At 34.2% G+C, this 17,844-nt stretch overlaps 1 protein-coding gene across 1 annotated transcript in view; it reads right to left on the bottom strand.

Moving 5' to 3' along the window:
* Positions 1-10,643, bottom strand: part of LOC135650371 (uncharacterized) — a 31,517-nt gene extending 20,874 nt beyond the window's left edge. The window contains exons 1-9 of the mRNA XM_065169616.1: positions 10,206-10,643; positions 9,456-9,565; positions 7,919-8,084; positions 7,726-7,826; positions 7,532-7,604; positions 7,281-7,416; positions 6,084-6,244; positions 3,666-3,790; positions 3,469-3,568 (exon numbers count right to left, since the gene is read on the bottom strand). Of these exons, the coding sequence (XP_065025688.1) occupies positions 3,469-3,568; positions 3,666-3,790; positions 6,084-6,244; positions 7,281-7,416; positions 7,532-7,604; positions 7,726-7,826; positions 7,919-8,084; positions 9,456-9,565; positions 10,206-10,338 (1,105 nt within the window). The 5' untranslated portion in view covers positions 10,339-10,643. The remainder of the gene's footprint in view (positions 1-3,468; positions 3,569-3,665; positions 3,791-6,083; positions 6,245-7,280; positions 7,417-7,531; positions 7,605-7,725; positions 7,827-7,918; positions 8,085-9,455; positions 9,566-10,205) is intronic.
* Positions 10,644-17,844: the final 7,201 nt, after the last annotated feature.

Genomic DNA, 17,844 nt, shown 5'->3' with positions numbered 1-17,844 from the left:
GGAAAAAAGTATACGACAAAAAAGGAAAAAAAGTTATGAGTACTAAGAATGGTAAAAAAGGACTGATGGATCTATATATGTTTCAAGGATCCTAGAAACAACAAGGGCAAACAGGAGGCTCAAAATTTAGACAAACAAATATAAGTGATGCTTGTGATAAAGAAATAAGCGGAAGAACAATTCAGCACATTGCTCGCTTCTTCTATCAGGCTGGTCTTCCCCTTAGTACAACTCGTTTAGACAATTTTAAGGATATGATTGAAGCTATTGGAAGATATGGTACAGGATTAAAACCTTCAAGTTATTATGAGATGCGAGTTCCATTGTTGCAAAAAGAGTTGAATTATACAAATGGCTTACTAAAGGGTCATAAAGAATCATGGGCAACACATGGTTGCTCTATTATGTGAGATATTTGAACTGACAGGAGGCGCAGGAGTATAATTAATTTTATGGTTAATTGTTCTTTAGGGATTATATTTGTAAAATCAATAGATGCTTCATCTTTTATAAAATCTGGAGACAAGATATATGATTTACTTGACAACTTCATGGAAGAAATTAGAGAACAAAATGTCGTTTAAATCATAACCGACAATGGAAGCAACTATGTATTAGTTGGTAATATTCATCTTTTGAATTTGTTACTTATTTTATCTTCAATTAAATGTGTTAAACTCTTAAGTCTTATCATTTTTGTTATCCTTTATCTTAGGTAAATTGCTTGAAACAAAAAGACAACACTTATATTGAAATCCATGTGCAGCACATTGTATTGATTTAATGTTGGAGGATATTGAAAAGATCTTAGACATCAAGAAAACCTTAGAAAGAGCAATTTTTGTTGTTAGATTTCTTTATAATCATATTAGGGCTTTGAATATGATGAGAGAATTTACAGGGAATAAAGAATTTGTGAGATATGGCGTCACCCGATTTGCTACTTCATTCTTGACATTACAGAGCGTGCATCGTCAAAAACATAATCTGAGAAACATGTTTACCTCTGAGAAATGGGTGACAAGCAAATGGACAAAAGAAGCAAAAGGTAAGAGAGCTGCTGATATCATTTTAATGTCATCTTTTTGGAATCATATAGTTTATATATTAAAGGTAATGGGCCCTCTTATTCGAGTCCTTCGGTTGATGGATAATGAAAATAAACCTGCAATAGGATATATTTATGAGGCTATGGATAGAGCAAAGGAGACGATTAAAAGATCTTTTAATGAAAATAAAGAAAAATATGAGAAAATTTTTACAAGCATTGACGAAAGATGGAATTGTCAACTTCATCGTCCCTTACATGCAGCACGATATTATTTGAACCATGAATTCTTTTATAAGATTAAATCTGTTGGGTTTGATACAGAAGTTTTGGATGGGTTATATCAGTGCGTTACAAGATTAGTTCCCAGCCTTGAGGTTCAAGATAAGATTATTCATGAATTATCTTTATATAAAAATGCTGAAGGTTTTTTGGAATTCCAATGGTCGTTCGATCCAGGACAACTACGTCTCCAGGTATTAATAATTTGATATAATTAATTTAATATATATTATGTTACTATGTTATTACTAATAACATAAATTTTGCAGCTGAATGGTGGAGTCTATTTGGAAATTACATCCCGAACTTACAGCAATTTACTATCAAAGTACTTAGTTTGACATGTAGTGCTTCAGGTTGTGAGCAAAACTGGAGTGTCTTTGAGCATGTAAGGATCACTAAATATTTTTGTTTTAATTAATTTTTTTATTTAGATAGATGTATTAATATATTTTTAAATTATATGACATGACAGATTCACTCAAAGAGAAGAAATCGGTTTGAACATCAACAATTACATTATCATGTTTACATAAAGTATAATCAAGCTTTGAAGGTTCGTCATGATTTACAAAATAGAATTGATCCAATCTCATTGCAAAATATTGATAATTCAAATGAGTGGTTGGTGGGAAAAATATGTGCTAATTTGTAAGATGCCGAAGACGAGCTTGTATTTAAAGATGATAAATTGACATGGGGAGATGTGGCAAGAACTTCAGGTGCTGGAGAATTACAAACATATATAAGACATATGACAAAGAGAAAAATGAGTGCAAAAGCATCAAGCTCGGCTCCTGCCATTGTTGAAGACATAGAGAATGAAACATATTTTGATGAAGAAGAAAGAGTCGAAAGACAAAAGGAAGAGGACGAATTTAATGAAGATGATTTGTGTGAAAATCACGATAATATTGATTATGATGAATGATTTTGATGTAAAATTTTATTGTTTTGAATTTTGAAACTTTTTGTTAATGTGACATTATGATTTTGTATCTTAGATTTTCTTAATTTAATAGCATATTTTTATTTAAAATTTTAAATAATTATATTTATTAATTATATTATATATTTTTATATTTTAGTGCCTCGCTTCGCTCGGGCGAGCGTCTCGGGCGTTTTTGGACCTTAGCACCTTTTGGTGCCTAGCGCGTTTTAAATCACTGATGTCGCGTCGCCTCGGCGACGTCGCCTCGGCGACGTCGCCTCGGCGACGTCGCCCGGAGAAAGAAAAAAAAAAAAAATATATATATATATATATATATATATATATATATATATATATATATATATATATATATAAAGGCGACATCGCGTCGCCTTGGCGAAGTCGCCCGAAGAAGGAAAAAAAAATTTTTTTTAAAGGCGACGCGACATTGCCTTTTATAAAAATAATTTATATATAAAAATTCTTTTATATATAAATAATATATATATATAAACGAGGTGACATCACCGAATTATATATATATATATATATATATATATATATATATATATATATATATATATATATATATATATATATATATATATATATATATATATATATATATATATATATATATATATATATATATACTGAGGGATATACCGAACGGTATACTGTATCGTACCGTACCGAGCAAATGTCGAAATGTCGGTACGATACGATATTTCAAACCTTGATTTCAACCATGGTTCGCCTTACCGATCCGTACCGATATACCGACCAACGATCAGTATAATACATACATGTCGATACATGATACATGGGAGCGTACTGATATACTGCCTATACCAGTCCCGTGTCAGACAGGTATGTACCACCCATACCGAGCGGTATGCACGGTATGGCGAACTTTGATTTCAACATAATGATCTACGGTAAGCCAGAAGAAAGAAACCTGAGAATCCGCAAAACAAGTTGGAAAGAAATAGATAAACAATTTCATCAACTGGACCGTGTTGCAGCTTCATTTATTAATAGGAAAAGAATCTATAAACTGAAATAGCATGCATAAAATGACTCCTGATGTTAAACAGTTAAAGATAAATTTGAAATAATATTTTCACAGAAAGATGATAGAAGACAATGCAAAAAGATACATACTCTCTTTTTTCAGAGGTCAATGCAGAACTTCAAGACAACTTACCATTAGATCCTCTTGCACTTTGCAGAACAGCAAATAGTTGTTTCCTCCCATCTCTTGTATATGCAGCTCTATTTTTCACATTTTCTTCACCTGCCATATCCTGCTTTGAGTTCAAAGTGACATAGCAACTTCTTAGCACCTAATACATTTACAATATATCAACTTCAAAGCAGTTTATATATTCTTGCATGCTTAACTGAAAACAGTAATGCTGCCAAATTTAACTTTGGATGAACTGCCAAACTTCTGATTCGCGGTAAAGGATATACAGCTTCTCCATCTTGAAGAGATAAAATCTGAGTAATATCAATGTTTTCGATTGCTACAAAAGAAGAAAAGAAAACACACCGAGACATTAGTAAGCCTCAAGTATCATCCTCGTTTATCTGGCATAGAAATCATAGTACCACATTCAATTATAAATAAATACATATAAAATACTATGTGAAATTAATTTGGTTATATCACATATAGAGAAGTGCTTCAATAATATACTGAACATGCTACCATGAAGAAATGATGGCAAGCTCTAAGACTATTGTGACAATACAACTAAGTTTCTTGTCAGAAGAACTACAAAAGAGTTTCTCATTGAACACAACAGAGATGAATAGATTTTAGTATTCTGGTAAAGATAGCTTTCCACTACAGTTAGCAGACCTATAACATAGATTCTCCTTGCATGTGACATATGAACTAAATAATTCTGGTAAAACTAGCTTTGGAATATAATTTACAGCATGTCAATTGCATGTTTCTGATTCAACATTGTTCTTTGCACAGAGACAAGCAGAGCAAAAGCATTTTAACAGACAAGGGTCAAATATCATTAAAACTAAAATGAAAAATATAATAAACATGCTATACAGACAAGAGAATTGAAAAATCAAGGACATGTTGGAGAAACGTAGAGAGATGATCTAGCATCATAAGATAGGTAGATCTGTCAAAGAAAATCCTAACTGCAAAAGATATACTTATAAAGGTTAGTCTTCGTGTAGGAAATTTAACTTCCTTTTAAGAGTAAATGGGATGATATGCCATAAATCAATTCAGTCAACAATAATGTACCATGATGATTTAACTGAGCAACAAAATAGGTCATAGATAATTGACATGATCATATACCAAGCTTCAGACTGTTAGTTACGAATGAAAGCAGGAGCTACTTGAGTTGCATCTTAGGATTACATCAGGTGCATATACTGGAAGAAGTAAGGTTTTCTTATTCTCATCCATATATGCTTGATTTTCCTCTTCCTTGACAAGTGACTGCACATAACATGATTATACATAAACTTGTTTTTAGGTTGAACCATAATATTAGTTGGGTAAATCTTCTAGCACTATTCAAGAAATAGTTTATTTTAGGCCAAAGGAATTAGTGAAAGTACAAAAGTGCAACGGCTGAGTCCTACAGATGGCACCAAATACACAACTTGTAAAGCCTTGCATAAATTTAAATTTTAAAAGAAAGCTAAGTATCAAAAATATGAAAAGGAGGAAAACAGAAGCAGTATAGAGAACATACAAGTATACAACTGAAACCAAGAGGAGAAACAACTAAGAAACAGATTATAATAAAGCAAATATATTATGGACCATTCTTGAAAATCAAGGATCTCTTTCATGCACAATACATGATCAGTCCAGAAAATGTATAAGGTATTCGTGAGCAAGCCCTGGTGTGTAATCTCATATTGTGTTTTATGGAAGAAATTTGAAAGGACAAAAATGACACAGGAACAACACAGGAGGTGGACCCTAACATTAGAACAGAAGAAAACTATGGAGTTTGTTGGAGCAAAATTATGAGGATTATAAAATAAACACATATCATGGAACAAGATTAAAGTTCTTGCTCATAAGGATTTAGGATCATATAATTATAAAGAAAGTTTTGTCTTCTTTTCAGCTGAAAAACTGGAAAAAAAATTAAATCATAATTATATTTACTCCAAACCATAATCACAAAAGCTATCAGAAATATAATTGACCCTCAAACAGAAATTGTCGAGAAACAGCCAATGTACAACAAAGTGATTAATAAAAAAAACATCATCACTATTATACAAGAACCCTCATCCCACAAATGATCCATGTAGTCATCAAACAGAATCATCATCGATCTCCACTGAGAAAATTCATGTGTCAAAATACAAGTATTACCAGGTCATGTATAATTGTTATAAATTTCAAACACATTGATAAGAGACCATTTGATCAGCCGGTCATTAGTGCAGCCCGTAGGCTCACGAGGAATTGTCCACTTTGGACGATGGGTGTACCGGTATAGTTTTGCCCTTTCGGAGCTCATGAGCTCCAAAAGATGTCTCTAAGGGTAAGGGAGACCCGACGGACTTATGAGCCCTTGGTTCCCATACTCCTCAACCAATGTGGGACTAAATGATCTTATCACACATCTTATGGGAAAGCAAGAAGTAACTAAAAAGGAAGAAACACAAGCTTTTTACTATAATTTCAATTCTGTTTCTTTCTTTATCATCAAATATGACATGCAAAACATGCTACTTGATCTAATAAAGCTAGAACAATCTGATTTTCAACAAACAAAAGTATGCAGCAATTGCATTCACAAAAGAAAGACTGACTACCTGCATGCTCAAAAAAATTTGCCTGCATAGGTTGTCTATTTGGATTAACAATCACACGTGTCTTCCAAACTTGAAGTGTCCCATCCTTCGAAACAGTAACAAGTAACCTCAGCGTGGGAAGCCATGAAATAGATGTTATAGGATGAGATCCAGCCTGTGTACTGCATGGAGAGTTAAAAGCAAGAATCACAAACAGAAATCCAATAAATCCATCAAGAAAATAAGAAAGAATACAAATTGGAGTAGGCAGCAAGACCCTAACTCATGCTAAATGATGGTTGCACAAACTTCAGACATATTCACAAATGCCATCCATTTTAAGTTTCATGGGAGTCTTTCATAGTTTGCTTTGGCTAAAAACATGAAATTAAGGAGAGTCGGCTCCATGTAGGCATCTTCCATGAAGACATCACAACCTAAAGATGAGCTTTATATTTGACCACATAAATTTGTGATTGATAGTTGACATTCAAATATGGGATCCGATGATGATGATGACAATAACAATTTTATGAAACTGACAATATTTATCAAATTTTAGCTTGTTGGGACCATTAATATTCCTAATAAGTCACCAGCCTAGTTCAGACTATAGGTTCAGAATAGCCAACAAAAAACCAAATTTTTTGTACTTCGGAGAATATACTGTTCTCAATAGCTTGCACCTCACCATTAAATTTTACAACTTCTCAGGAAATATATACTCTTATAACTGTCAATTGCACCTGATTCTATTGTCGATAATTTTTTAATACCAATTGGATGGACATTTTCATTTCCTATACCTCTATCATTATGATCAATCAATTTACCAGAGTTTCATCTTTGTACATTTCACAGTTCTTATATACCACTAATATCAGAAATTTGTTAACATGCAAGAAAACCAAATAGCGGAGCCATGCAATCATTAGGTAGTACTGCAATACTACTATCACTAGAAAATGAATGACCAAGAGTCACGTGTTAAATATCAAACATATGGATTAACTGCAGAATTCTTTTTAGAATATACTTGCAGGCAAAATCAAAGTTTTTAACATAAAACAGTAAAAGACAACAACCACAAAGATTTCCTTCTCATCTTGGACTCATTTCTATTCATTCATGCTCACGAGCAATACGACCTTTATTACTTTCATATATTGTTTCTCAAGAAAGATACAGACAGCAATTGGATTGAAGATATGGTCTCACATTCCAATCATATTGGGCCTTTCAGTCGAGACATCCCAAGCCAAAAGGGTACCCCTTCTATCACCAACAAATATCCATTCCAGTGTTGGATGAAAAGCAAAAGCACTGGCACCAATGAGCTTGATTGTATTGTCAACTGAACCACAGACAGTAAAGAAATATTAGAAAAGCAAGCAAAAGATGGTTCCAACACCCATAAAGCCAAAACAATCAAGTAGTATGGATGAAAATGTTGTAAACAATTGGACAACTTTGTAGGGTATAGTGAACAGCATATGTCTGAATGTTATAAGCCCGAATCAAGCCATCAGCATAAGCCACATACTGCAACAAAAAAAAATATAAGAAAAAAAATTAGACACCAAAAAAGAGCAAGAAAGGCACATGAAAACTAAATAGTGCACAAATCAAAAAAGTAATATTTAAATGAACTCAAGCATATTACCAAGACAGGAAGACGTGGATGGCATGCGAGGTGGACAATAGGCTTTTTAAGATCTGTTTTTATCTTTGTTGGAGGTCTACCTCCTTCAACTGTGCCCACCACTACACGACCAAGAATTTACCATGTCACTTCAGGATGTATAGGAAAAAGAAAGGAATCGAAAAACAACCTAATAAGTTTAATGAAGTAATACCTGTGACACTCATCCTTTTGTGAAAACCAAAAAATACTATAGGTTGAAGTGGTGTCAATGCAAAGTGGACTTCTGCATCTGCAGAGATATGTTCGGTTCTCTTCTCAGGTGAGTGTAGAACAAGAGTTTGCTCAGTGTCAAAATCACATGATCGAATTGTACAATCCTACATCACAAAAAGAAGAGATAGGACAAATGAACTATCAATATCTAATATGTTGCAGCATCTAGCTACAAAGAAATTTTAAGTATACACCGAACTGGTGATATTGTGAAGCAGAAGGCATTAAAAAAAATTAGGAAAAAAAATTTACATGCATATAATGCAACAGTAATTACATATCTCGAGTACAATTACAAAGCAAATGCATGAAAGGACCCATATGAAAATTTCAGTCGTCGTTGGAGCTCTAAGAATTAATTTATAGCTAAAGGTTATCCATAGAAAACAATAGCAATTTAATATTTTTAAAAAAATTGATCTTTTTTCAAATAAAAAGCCACAGAAAAGCCTAGATTTTGGAAGAGAAACATCAAGCACTAGGAAGAGTCAGCTATAAGTAGTGCAAATGAGCTAACATGCAACTCTATATCTTTGAAAGTTGGCATTTCCATCAAATAGAAGAGGTAACATCACCTGAGAATATAATCTAATCATACTTTATGTATTGGTCCCTGGTCGAACAAGTACAAACTGGTCAGTCCCAATGTAACAACACATGGATCACTGGTCAGTCCCAATGTAACAAGTACATATGACTCGAAGAGGAGGAAAAAGGAGAAAAGGAAGGGATGGTGGAGGAAGAGAAAAGAAGAGGAGGTGGTGGAGGAAGAGAAGGAAGAAGCAAAATGAGAAAGAGAAAGGAAGAAGAGGAGGCGGTGGAGGAAGAGGAAGAAGGAGAGGAGGCAGCAGAGGAAGAAGAGGAAGGAGGAGAAAGAAGAGGAGATAGAGGAGGAAACATACCCATCAGGAACACACGGCGAGCGACGGGCAGCTGGTGACAGCAGTAAGATGTAACCACGATTTGTTCATGAAAATATGAACAAATCAAAGTGAGTAAAAAGATCTTGAATGCACTAATGTCTGCCCCATCTCATAATAGTAAGACGTAACTTAACAGAAATAGCATATTAAGCTAGTGGACCTGCTTAAACTACATGGAGGAAATATGACTTTGTATAGACAAGTCAGCTTGTCAGTGCTGCAGATCATGATACACATACTCCCAAAGACTGTGATTTGCCTTGTCAAGTGCTCAAAGGACCACAGGCTGGTATCAGGTGGGAGTAATGTCCCACTAATCAAACCAAGTAGGTCCATAGGCAAGGGAAATCACTGGAAAACAAAGAATTTACAAGCATATTTATACTAACAGCAGGTACAGCTGATCTGCTGGTAAACTATGGTTCAAGTCTGTTACATTCCCATACAGCAGGTACAAGGGCTCAAGACATATTTATACTAACAGTAACTATGCATTACACAACAATGATCTATTTTCAAGAAACTTAATGACAAGGCATTCAATAAGCTAACCTCAAGGATGGAAATTACAGCATGTCCGCTGGTAGGACTATATGACATACGAACAACAGCAGAGCCAATGTTGATTGAAGAAATTTTGCTTCCTGTAAGAGCATCAAATTCTGCAAAACATAAACTGCATCAGTTATTTGAGATTCAGCCACACTAACAAATCGCAATTCCAGTACAGAGTATAACCACTCGATGGCCTGATAAAAATTGCAGGGATCACGAGAAACATAACAGCATACAGAAGATATGATTTAAAACTGATTACAACAGCTCTGGTCCAGAACAAGCATATCTGCTCTAGTTCAGCAAACGGTCAAAAATGAGATAAGTGTGAACCGAATTGTATGTTCCCCACCATGCACATGCGGTTCCTCAACTTAATTCCATAGAATCTTTGACTACCAATAACCAAAAATCATAATAGAATCATTACATCGTTAAATTGGACTGGAATTACTCCTTGCCCCACCCTTCTCTATCCACATAGCCAAGACTATCCTTAAAAATCTAGCTTAAGATCTTAAAGATTTCCTAGCACAAACCAGTCTCTATGCTGTAAATTTCATCAGCAATTGGACTGAAGCGTTCTAAAGAAATCCCGCAATATCAAATTAAATACAATTAGGGTTATATAACACGGATTGTTTTATTGAAGGAAATGAAAGTTAAGGATCCGAGACAAATTGGATAATACCTAGGATCAATAAAGAAAAACTAAGATCAGAAAGGAAGAAAACAATCAGAACACACCGATTATGTAGGTCCCGATGGCAACCGCGACGAGGGCCTGGGTGGGGTGGAAGACGGCGGCATGGGGCTGAAGGGGCTTGAGGCCGCGGCCGACGTGCCGCAGGTCCAAATGCTGCACGGTCGCCCACTCCATGGTTAGCCACTACCACCACCTGCGGATCCGTTCCGTAGACTTCTCCTCCTCTGCTCGTGCACCTTCTTCTCCTCTTCTCGCGGATCTCGCTCCAACCTTCGCCTCGCCTCTCGTTCTCGGACGAAACCCTCGTCGGGGGTAAGAAGGGTCAGATCTAAAACGCCGACCCGAGGAATCGAGGGAATTCAATTACAGATCCCGACAAGGGATGCAGCCGAGCGAGAGGGAGATCCAAAATCACAGCCTCACTGCTTCGATCCGAAATGAGAGCAGCTCGAAGAAAGACTTTTAGAAGCCAATAAGCGGAAGCAAAACGAAAGGAAAAATTACTCATGGATATATATATATATATATATATATATATATATATATATATATATATACCGTTATTAATTTTAATATATACCCGTCAAAATATTAACATGCCACGTGTATTAATGATCATAATAACTTAGAAAATATGGACCCTTTAAATTCATGTTTTAGGTTAAGGATCGATTCAGCTCAAATGTCAACAAACTGATTTAGTAGAAATAGTTATAATGTTTTTTTAAGATAATATAATGGTCACATTCTTAAGTACTTTTAATATAAACTATAGACAGAACATTTTTATCATGAATATTCTCTTTGCAGAAGATGGAGTATGTTGGCACCAATTAATGAAGAAAATAATCAATTTCAAGATTTTTATGAAAATAGTGTGACTATTTGGTTCTTAGGTCCATTTGATTAAAAAAATATACATATTAAATCTACTTATAATTAGGAACCTTCCTATAGAAGATGGACAAATTTGGATTCCATCTAGCGAAATTTTGGTTAATTATAAAATATTATAGAAATACTACAACTGTCCTCTTTTTTATTCTTGAAGATCCACCATGTGCAATTTCTATATTCTTTTTTTTCTCAAAAATATGACCAAAAAACTTCCTTGTCACACTGATATCGTTTGAAGAAGATTAGGAGAAGTGGATAACATCTAGTGACATTTTGATCCGTTATAAAGACTTCTGAAAATAATGTAGCATTATTTGTTAAAATATACTCAATGAACTTTTCTAGAAAACATGGATAAATTTAAAGGAGTTAGCGTTTAAAAACTTATCTGATAAATTTTGAAGATATTAGCTAGTAAAGATTTTAATTATTATATACACAACTGATTTTAGTTAAGTCGTGTGGTACAATTACAATATTCTTTTCACATAGAGATAATCACATTGTAATTGATAGAGAATATTTTAGCACCAATCACGGATCACCAGCTGGCAATGACAACTATCGTCGAGCCTACACAGAATCGACATTTGTCTGGTACAAAAGGAAGTTGACTTGGCAATTTGTGCACTTCCAATCGGCTCCGTGCTACATGAGATTATACGAGTCGATGTCGTGCCTCAAGAACCTGGATAGATCGACCCACACTATAAGCGATGTACGGGTCGATCGTCTTGAACAGTCATGCACTTTTGAAATTAGACAACAGCAACTCCTGATCCAAATCAATAATCTCGTGCAATATATTAAAGATATACAAGAAAAAGAAATAAGTAAGTGAAAGTGAACATGTTGGTAAATTATCATCGTTACTCCTTCAAGTATAAACAGTCCATTAAGCATAAATTATTTATTTTGGTTAGTGAAAGCGAATGCATGAGCAAACTACTGTTGTTGTAGTAGTGAAGCGTAACTTGAGATTGTACAAGCATATCAACTTGAGATTGTACAAGCATATGCTAGAGCAAATGCATTACGAAGTCACGTACAAGTGCTTACATGAAGTGGCTCCATATACCACCACCTAACGGTTGTGCGTTTTACACAATAGAAATACAATACAAGAAAACACACCAAGACTATTAAACAATCTATGCAATTTGCATATGTGAAAGCACTCGAGAACAGGCAAAAAAACCGACATTGAAATAGGTCGTGAACATGCATCAAATACGTGGACTATAATATTATGTGATATTTTTCTTTATTTATTTCTTCAACAATGGTATTGAAGCCTTTGCAATGCATCTTATTGTTTGTTACATCTTAAATTCATCTTTCGACTACAAATGCATCTTACGATTATAAACTATTCTTTTCGTATTCGTTCCTTGAATCGATAGCTCTAATTATCCATTCAAATGATTAAATAGTGTGCTGGTATGTCACTTTGATATGTTAATTTTAATTAAAAATAAATTAATAATTTAATTTTATAAGAACGAACCTAAGGTTAGGGTTAAATCATAACTCCTTTATTTATTGGTGCTGTCCTCTTCTACCATGATTAAAAAGGTGACCATCAAGGAAGGCCAACAAGAGACATTAGGGCACCACTTACAATGCACCAAGGTAAATATTTAAATCTTTGATTTTCTCTAACATTTATAGATATTATGATGTAGGGATTTTTTATATGATTCATTATTGTTATCCCATGAATTATTTTTATAGATTCATTTTTTCTCTTTAGCTCTAAGTTCATCATGCTATCATTCTACCACTTGTCTTAAAGTATTATATGTCATAATAATCTTAATGAACTCGATCAATAATTCACCTGAAACCAAGTCTTCTTTGACCCAAGCCACATTTACTGCTCACAAAAGTGATCAACCTAGTATGTTCTATGGACCTAATAAGAGTTTCAAGATGCAACCATAAAGCTTTAAACCATCTTGTTTTAATGATTTACTTCTAAGAACCAAGTATAGTTGTATATCTAATTTAAAACCTTCAAAGTATAGCTGTATAGCTTTAAACTATCGGCATGTATATCTAATTCTAAAACCTACAACTATGCTTGGTTTAAAGCTACACAACTATACATGTTTTAGAATTAGATATACTAGTATAGTTGTAGGCTTTAGAATTAGATATACATGCTAATGGTTTAAAGCTATAAGGTTTTAGAATTAGATATACAACTATTCTTGGTTCTTAAAAGCAAATCATTAAAACTAGCAAGTGGTATTTCATAAATCAGTTAATACTTCTAACCAGATTTAAGATACAAATTATATTGAGAGCTTGATAGATATCGTGGTAAAGGAGATCAGACCACGGTACATTGTCTAAATAATCACCAACAATATAACGAATTTTGAAGGATTAATTTATAATTAATAAAAAAATATTATTTTGAATTATTGGCGAGCTAGATGTAGTCAGCAAGTATGTAGCTCGAGCATAGTAAATTACAAAGTTTATATATAATCATCATTGAATCTACTTTTTAGTATAAAAGTATGTAAATGGTGAGATACTCTGATTTGAAGTTACTCGGTTTACTACTAATTTCATTGCATTAAAGTCATTATAACAAAAGAGGTAGGGCCTCAAGGGAATGGTCACCTCACAAGAATGTCTGATTCTAGATATTCGAGATTGAGCGGTGGAAAGAAGATGAAAAAGGTTATTCTTTCTTCTAGATTTTGTGAGATAGTAATTAAAATTATAAAAAGTGTGGAACAACTTTATGTTGTCCTCTATAAGGTTGATATAGATAAGTGTCTATAAACGTCTTATCTTAAACATATGTTGATTACAACAAGAAAGGAGGTCAAGAAAGCATTCAAAGATGATTTTAAGGCTGACTAATACTTATGGATTATTGATTGTAGGACTAAAGTTCATATAGATTAAGATATTTATAATATAGGTAAATTCATATTTAGTGTAATTTAATTCATAATTTTTATTATATAAAAAATGCTTACTAACAAAATTCAATCTTATAGTGTATTATCTAAACCTGATGATTTAGTATTGGTATACTCTTATAACGTAAAATGATTTACTAATAACACTATAAAATATTATATATCAACTCTTGTCAAACACTATTGATATAGTTGATGCTTTTATGAATGGTCGATTATTCTGAGATACAATTGGTTTATTCTCCGATATTGTATTGTATCGTGTCATTACACTATGAATAGAAAAGTTACGCATATTAATTATCAACTATATTTTATATTAATTATTTGTTATGTTAATAAAGTATTATTTATATCTTTTTGTAGTCCAATGGTGGTTATAATTTGGGGAGGATATACCAAATTTAAGGAATATTGTCATTCATGTACTTTCACAAACAGCGACATCCAATGGTTGCGAACGTAATTAGTCAATATTTGCATTGATTTACAAAGAGGTCTACAGCAGACTATCATATAGATAGTTGGAGAAATTGGTATATGTCTACTATATATAACATATAGCTAATGTTGCAGTATACTAAGTTGGACAAGGAACTAGAGGAACTAGAGATTGATCTCATCGACCTCCAATTCTACAATGAAGATTCAGAACCAATATTAGAGTGGGTTGAAACGATAGAGAACAAAGAGGATGCTAATTACGGGTGTCTTGCAAGCCAATCAGGTGAGTGATGGAATGTGTGACATGTTGCACTATTAGTTACATATGCCCTATAAGCCAATCACATAAGTGATGGTACGTGTGACATGCTGCATAGTCTTTTTGCCTATTATTATTATTAGTATTTTCTTACTTTATGTTGCATATTGTATGTATTGTGATGTCCATAGATCTATGCAATGAGAATTAGATCAAGATGAGATCATGATAATGAAACAAATTCACCTATAAAGACAAACCATAAATATTTCTAGTTCATGGGTTATTTGAGAGGGATATCGAGATAACTGGATAGACCAGTGTACTATATATTCGTCTATATAATGGAGGCAATTAGTCTTATAACTACTTGTGTGAGAACACTAGAGATATAGTGCATGTGCTCATTAGAGAATTAGTTCACTGATTGATTCATTTACGGAATACTGGATGGCTAATGATACCTCATTGTCACATAGTAGTTACATAGTCTCAATTGTGTGTCTGGTCCTTAAACTTGAGATATCAATGATGCCCTATATAAGTAGTCCACTTTTTGATACCAGAATTATAGGTTTAGAAGTTTCAAATCTAACACAACCAATCATTGGGAGTAATAGCCAATCTTACAAGGGTAATTGAGTATCGATAGATGATCATCTACTCTCGGTGTCATAAGAGGAATATCCCATGTATTCTCGCCTAGGCAAATCCCTGGCTAAAGTCATCCGAATTGAGAGAGAAATGAGTTTTTCGGGAGAATCTGATTATAGTGAGACTCGAGTAGATTTCATATAGGCCTGATAATACTATGTCAATATACGATCTCTGAGATATTAAATAAATGAAGGACTATAGATACACGATAACTGAGGGCAAATAGGTCCAATGGATTGGATCCCCCTGTATCGTCTAGAGACAATGGCGTAGTGACCTAGTATATCCATAGTTGATGAGTCGAGTAAATTATTATGGAGATAATAATTTACTAAGTTGAAGGAGTTCTGATAGGTATGACTCATAGCCAGCTTAGTATTGGGCCTAGAGGGTCACACATATATAATAGGTATTGCGATGGATAGAGGTTTGGATATGATATATTCGTCGAGCCATTATCTTATTGGATATCCAATAAGCCTATGTATTATTGGATCTTTTGGGTGAGACCAGTATAGTGATTATTGGATAGAGATCTATTAATCCAAGAGGCTTGGGTTATCAGATAGAGATCCAATATTCAATATGGCAGAATCCATTAAGATTAAGTTGATAGGGATCTCTATAAATAGGAGAGAACCAAAGTGGTATAGATTAGGCTCCTTTTTGATGTCACCTCCTATTCTCCTCTTGAGCCGATATCCCACTTAGTGGTGCAAGAGGACAACAAGAAGGGTCGACCTTTCTTAACCTCTGTTGTGAGGTGGTGCGCGAAGACTAGGAGGATTCCCACTACAAAAGGAGGAGTATTGTCACTTCATCTATCATTTAAATCACCATTAGAGAGGAGGACATCTGACCTCCTTCATCTAAAGAGTTGGATATATGATTTTGAGGATATACGATCTCCCCTAGGTAAATTATCTCATATGTATCATGCGATTTTTGGTTTTACGATTTTTCATGCACCAATCTTCGCACGATAATCCAATATTGAATCTTTAAGAACCTGTTTTGTTTTCTATTCTTTCGTTGTGCATATGATGCTACCCAAAGTTTCCCTACAATGGTATCAGAACTAAATTTATCATTCGATGATTGATTTTAAACTGTGTGTGTTGTGATGAATCGCATAAAATTGTTTTATGTGTGGTTGCTACGATTTCTTTTGTAGTTTTCATAGCACTTATTCTCACTATTGAAAGGTGCTTTAGATCAATATTTTGTCGCCAAAATTGTTATCACAAAACATAGAAAAAAGGATAGCAACGGTTGTTGCCCTGCAAGTTGGCAGAAGGCTACTTGCAGCCTTAGCCGATAGCACAACATGCTACTCTTGACATGGCCAAAGGCTGCTTGGTCGAGAGCAGCAAGCTCTCGACCATGGCTGAGGTCTCCCATGCGGCCAGGGATTCTTACTGTATGAGAAACCCTAGCAGCTAGGGTTTCTTAGCCGCCCATGGATGCCATGTAGCCAAGGACTCCTAGTTGTAAAGGGGGTCTTGGGGGTTAGGGTTTCCTAACTATCCTATGACAGCCAAGGTTTTCTAGCCGCATAGGGCACCCTAGTGTAGGGTTCTCCAAAAATCTATAAATATTTAATTAAAATAGTTTAATTAATTATTATTATTCTCTAATAATCCTATATGATGTGTACATGTGATGTATAATATGAATGAATAATTATGAACTATGATGATGTGTATGTGTGTATGTATGATTATTATTATTATTATTATTGAGGTATGCAAGCCTCTTTCTCTTTCTTATTCATGTGATTATTGTAATTAGGCCTGCGTGCTTGTAATTATATTGTAATTACACGACAAAAGCATGGAGATGCCAACGGGGCCCATGATACTAAGACGAATGATCACTGTACATGCAAATGCACCGAGGTGCCAACAAGACCGATGAGGACGAGATAGATGATCATAGGGAATAGAGATGCGCCGATACACATAGATTCTTTTGTGAGCGATTTGGCCCACTAGCTCAGGTCTGATCATATTAAGTTATGGTCCATGATCATCTGGTGTAATTGCTTATATGTGATATGTGATTGTTTGTCAACCTATTATATACTTATATATATTTGCATGCTATGTAGATATATATTAAATATATATGTGTGACACGTCATACTAGAGACCAAACTAAAACACCTTATATAATAATATTAAGTCAGTAAGCGTGAGGTAATTAGATTAACCCACATGACTTTCCATCCTCATACGGAGAAACCGATTCCTGACGTAGGTTAAATTGGTCGAGCCCCTCAAGGCTCACCAATATTACGATTTGAGATCTTGCCTATGACATAGAGATGCCATCGGTGACCTGAGGACATAGTATGCTTGGTTGAGTACCTCGAGGACATATTATCGAATCAGACTCATCTTGTAATAATGTTGATGACTTAATCGAACACTATGGTTGGTTAAGTCCCTTGAGATTATGATGGTTCGAAGGCCGAACAGG

Source organism: Musa acuminata, chromosome BXJ3-10 (genome assembly GCF_036884655.1).
Source record: "Musa acuminata AAA Group cultivar baxijiao chromosome BXJ3-10, Cavendish_Baxijiao_AAA, whole genome shotgun sequence".
In the NCBI taxonomy this organism is placed as follows: domain Eukaryota; kingdom Viridiplantae; phylum Streptophyta; class Magnoliopsida; order Zingiberales; family Musaceae; genus Musa; species Musa acuminata.
This window is presented reverse-complemented; position numbering and strand designations above follow the sequence as displayed.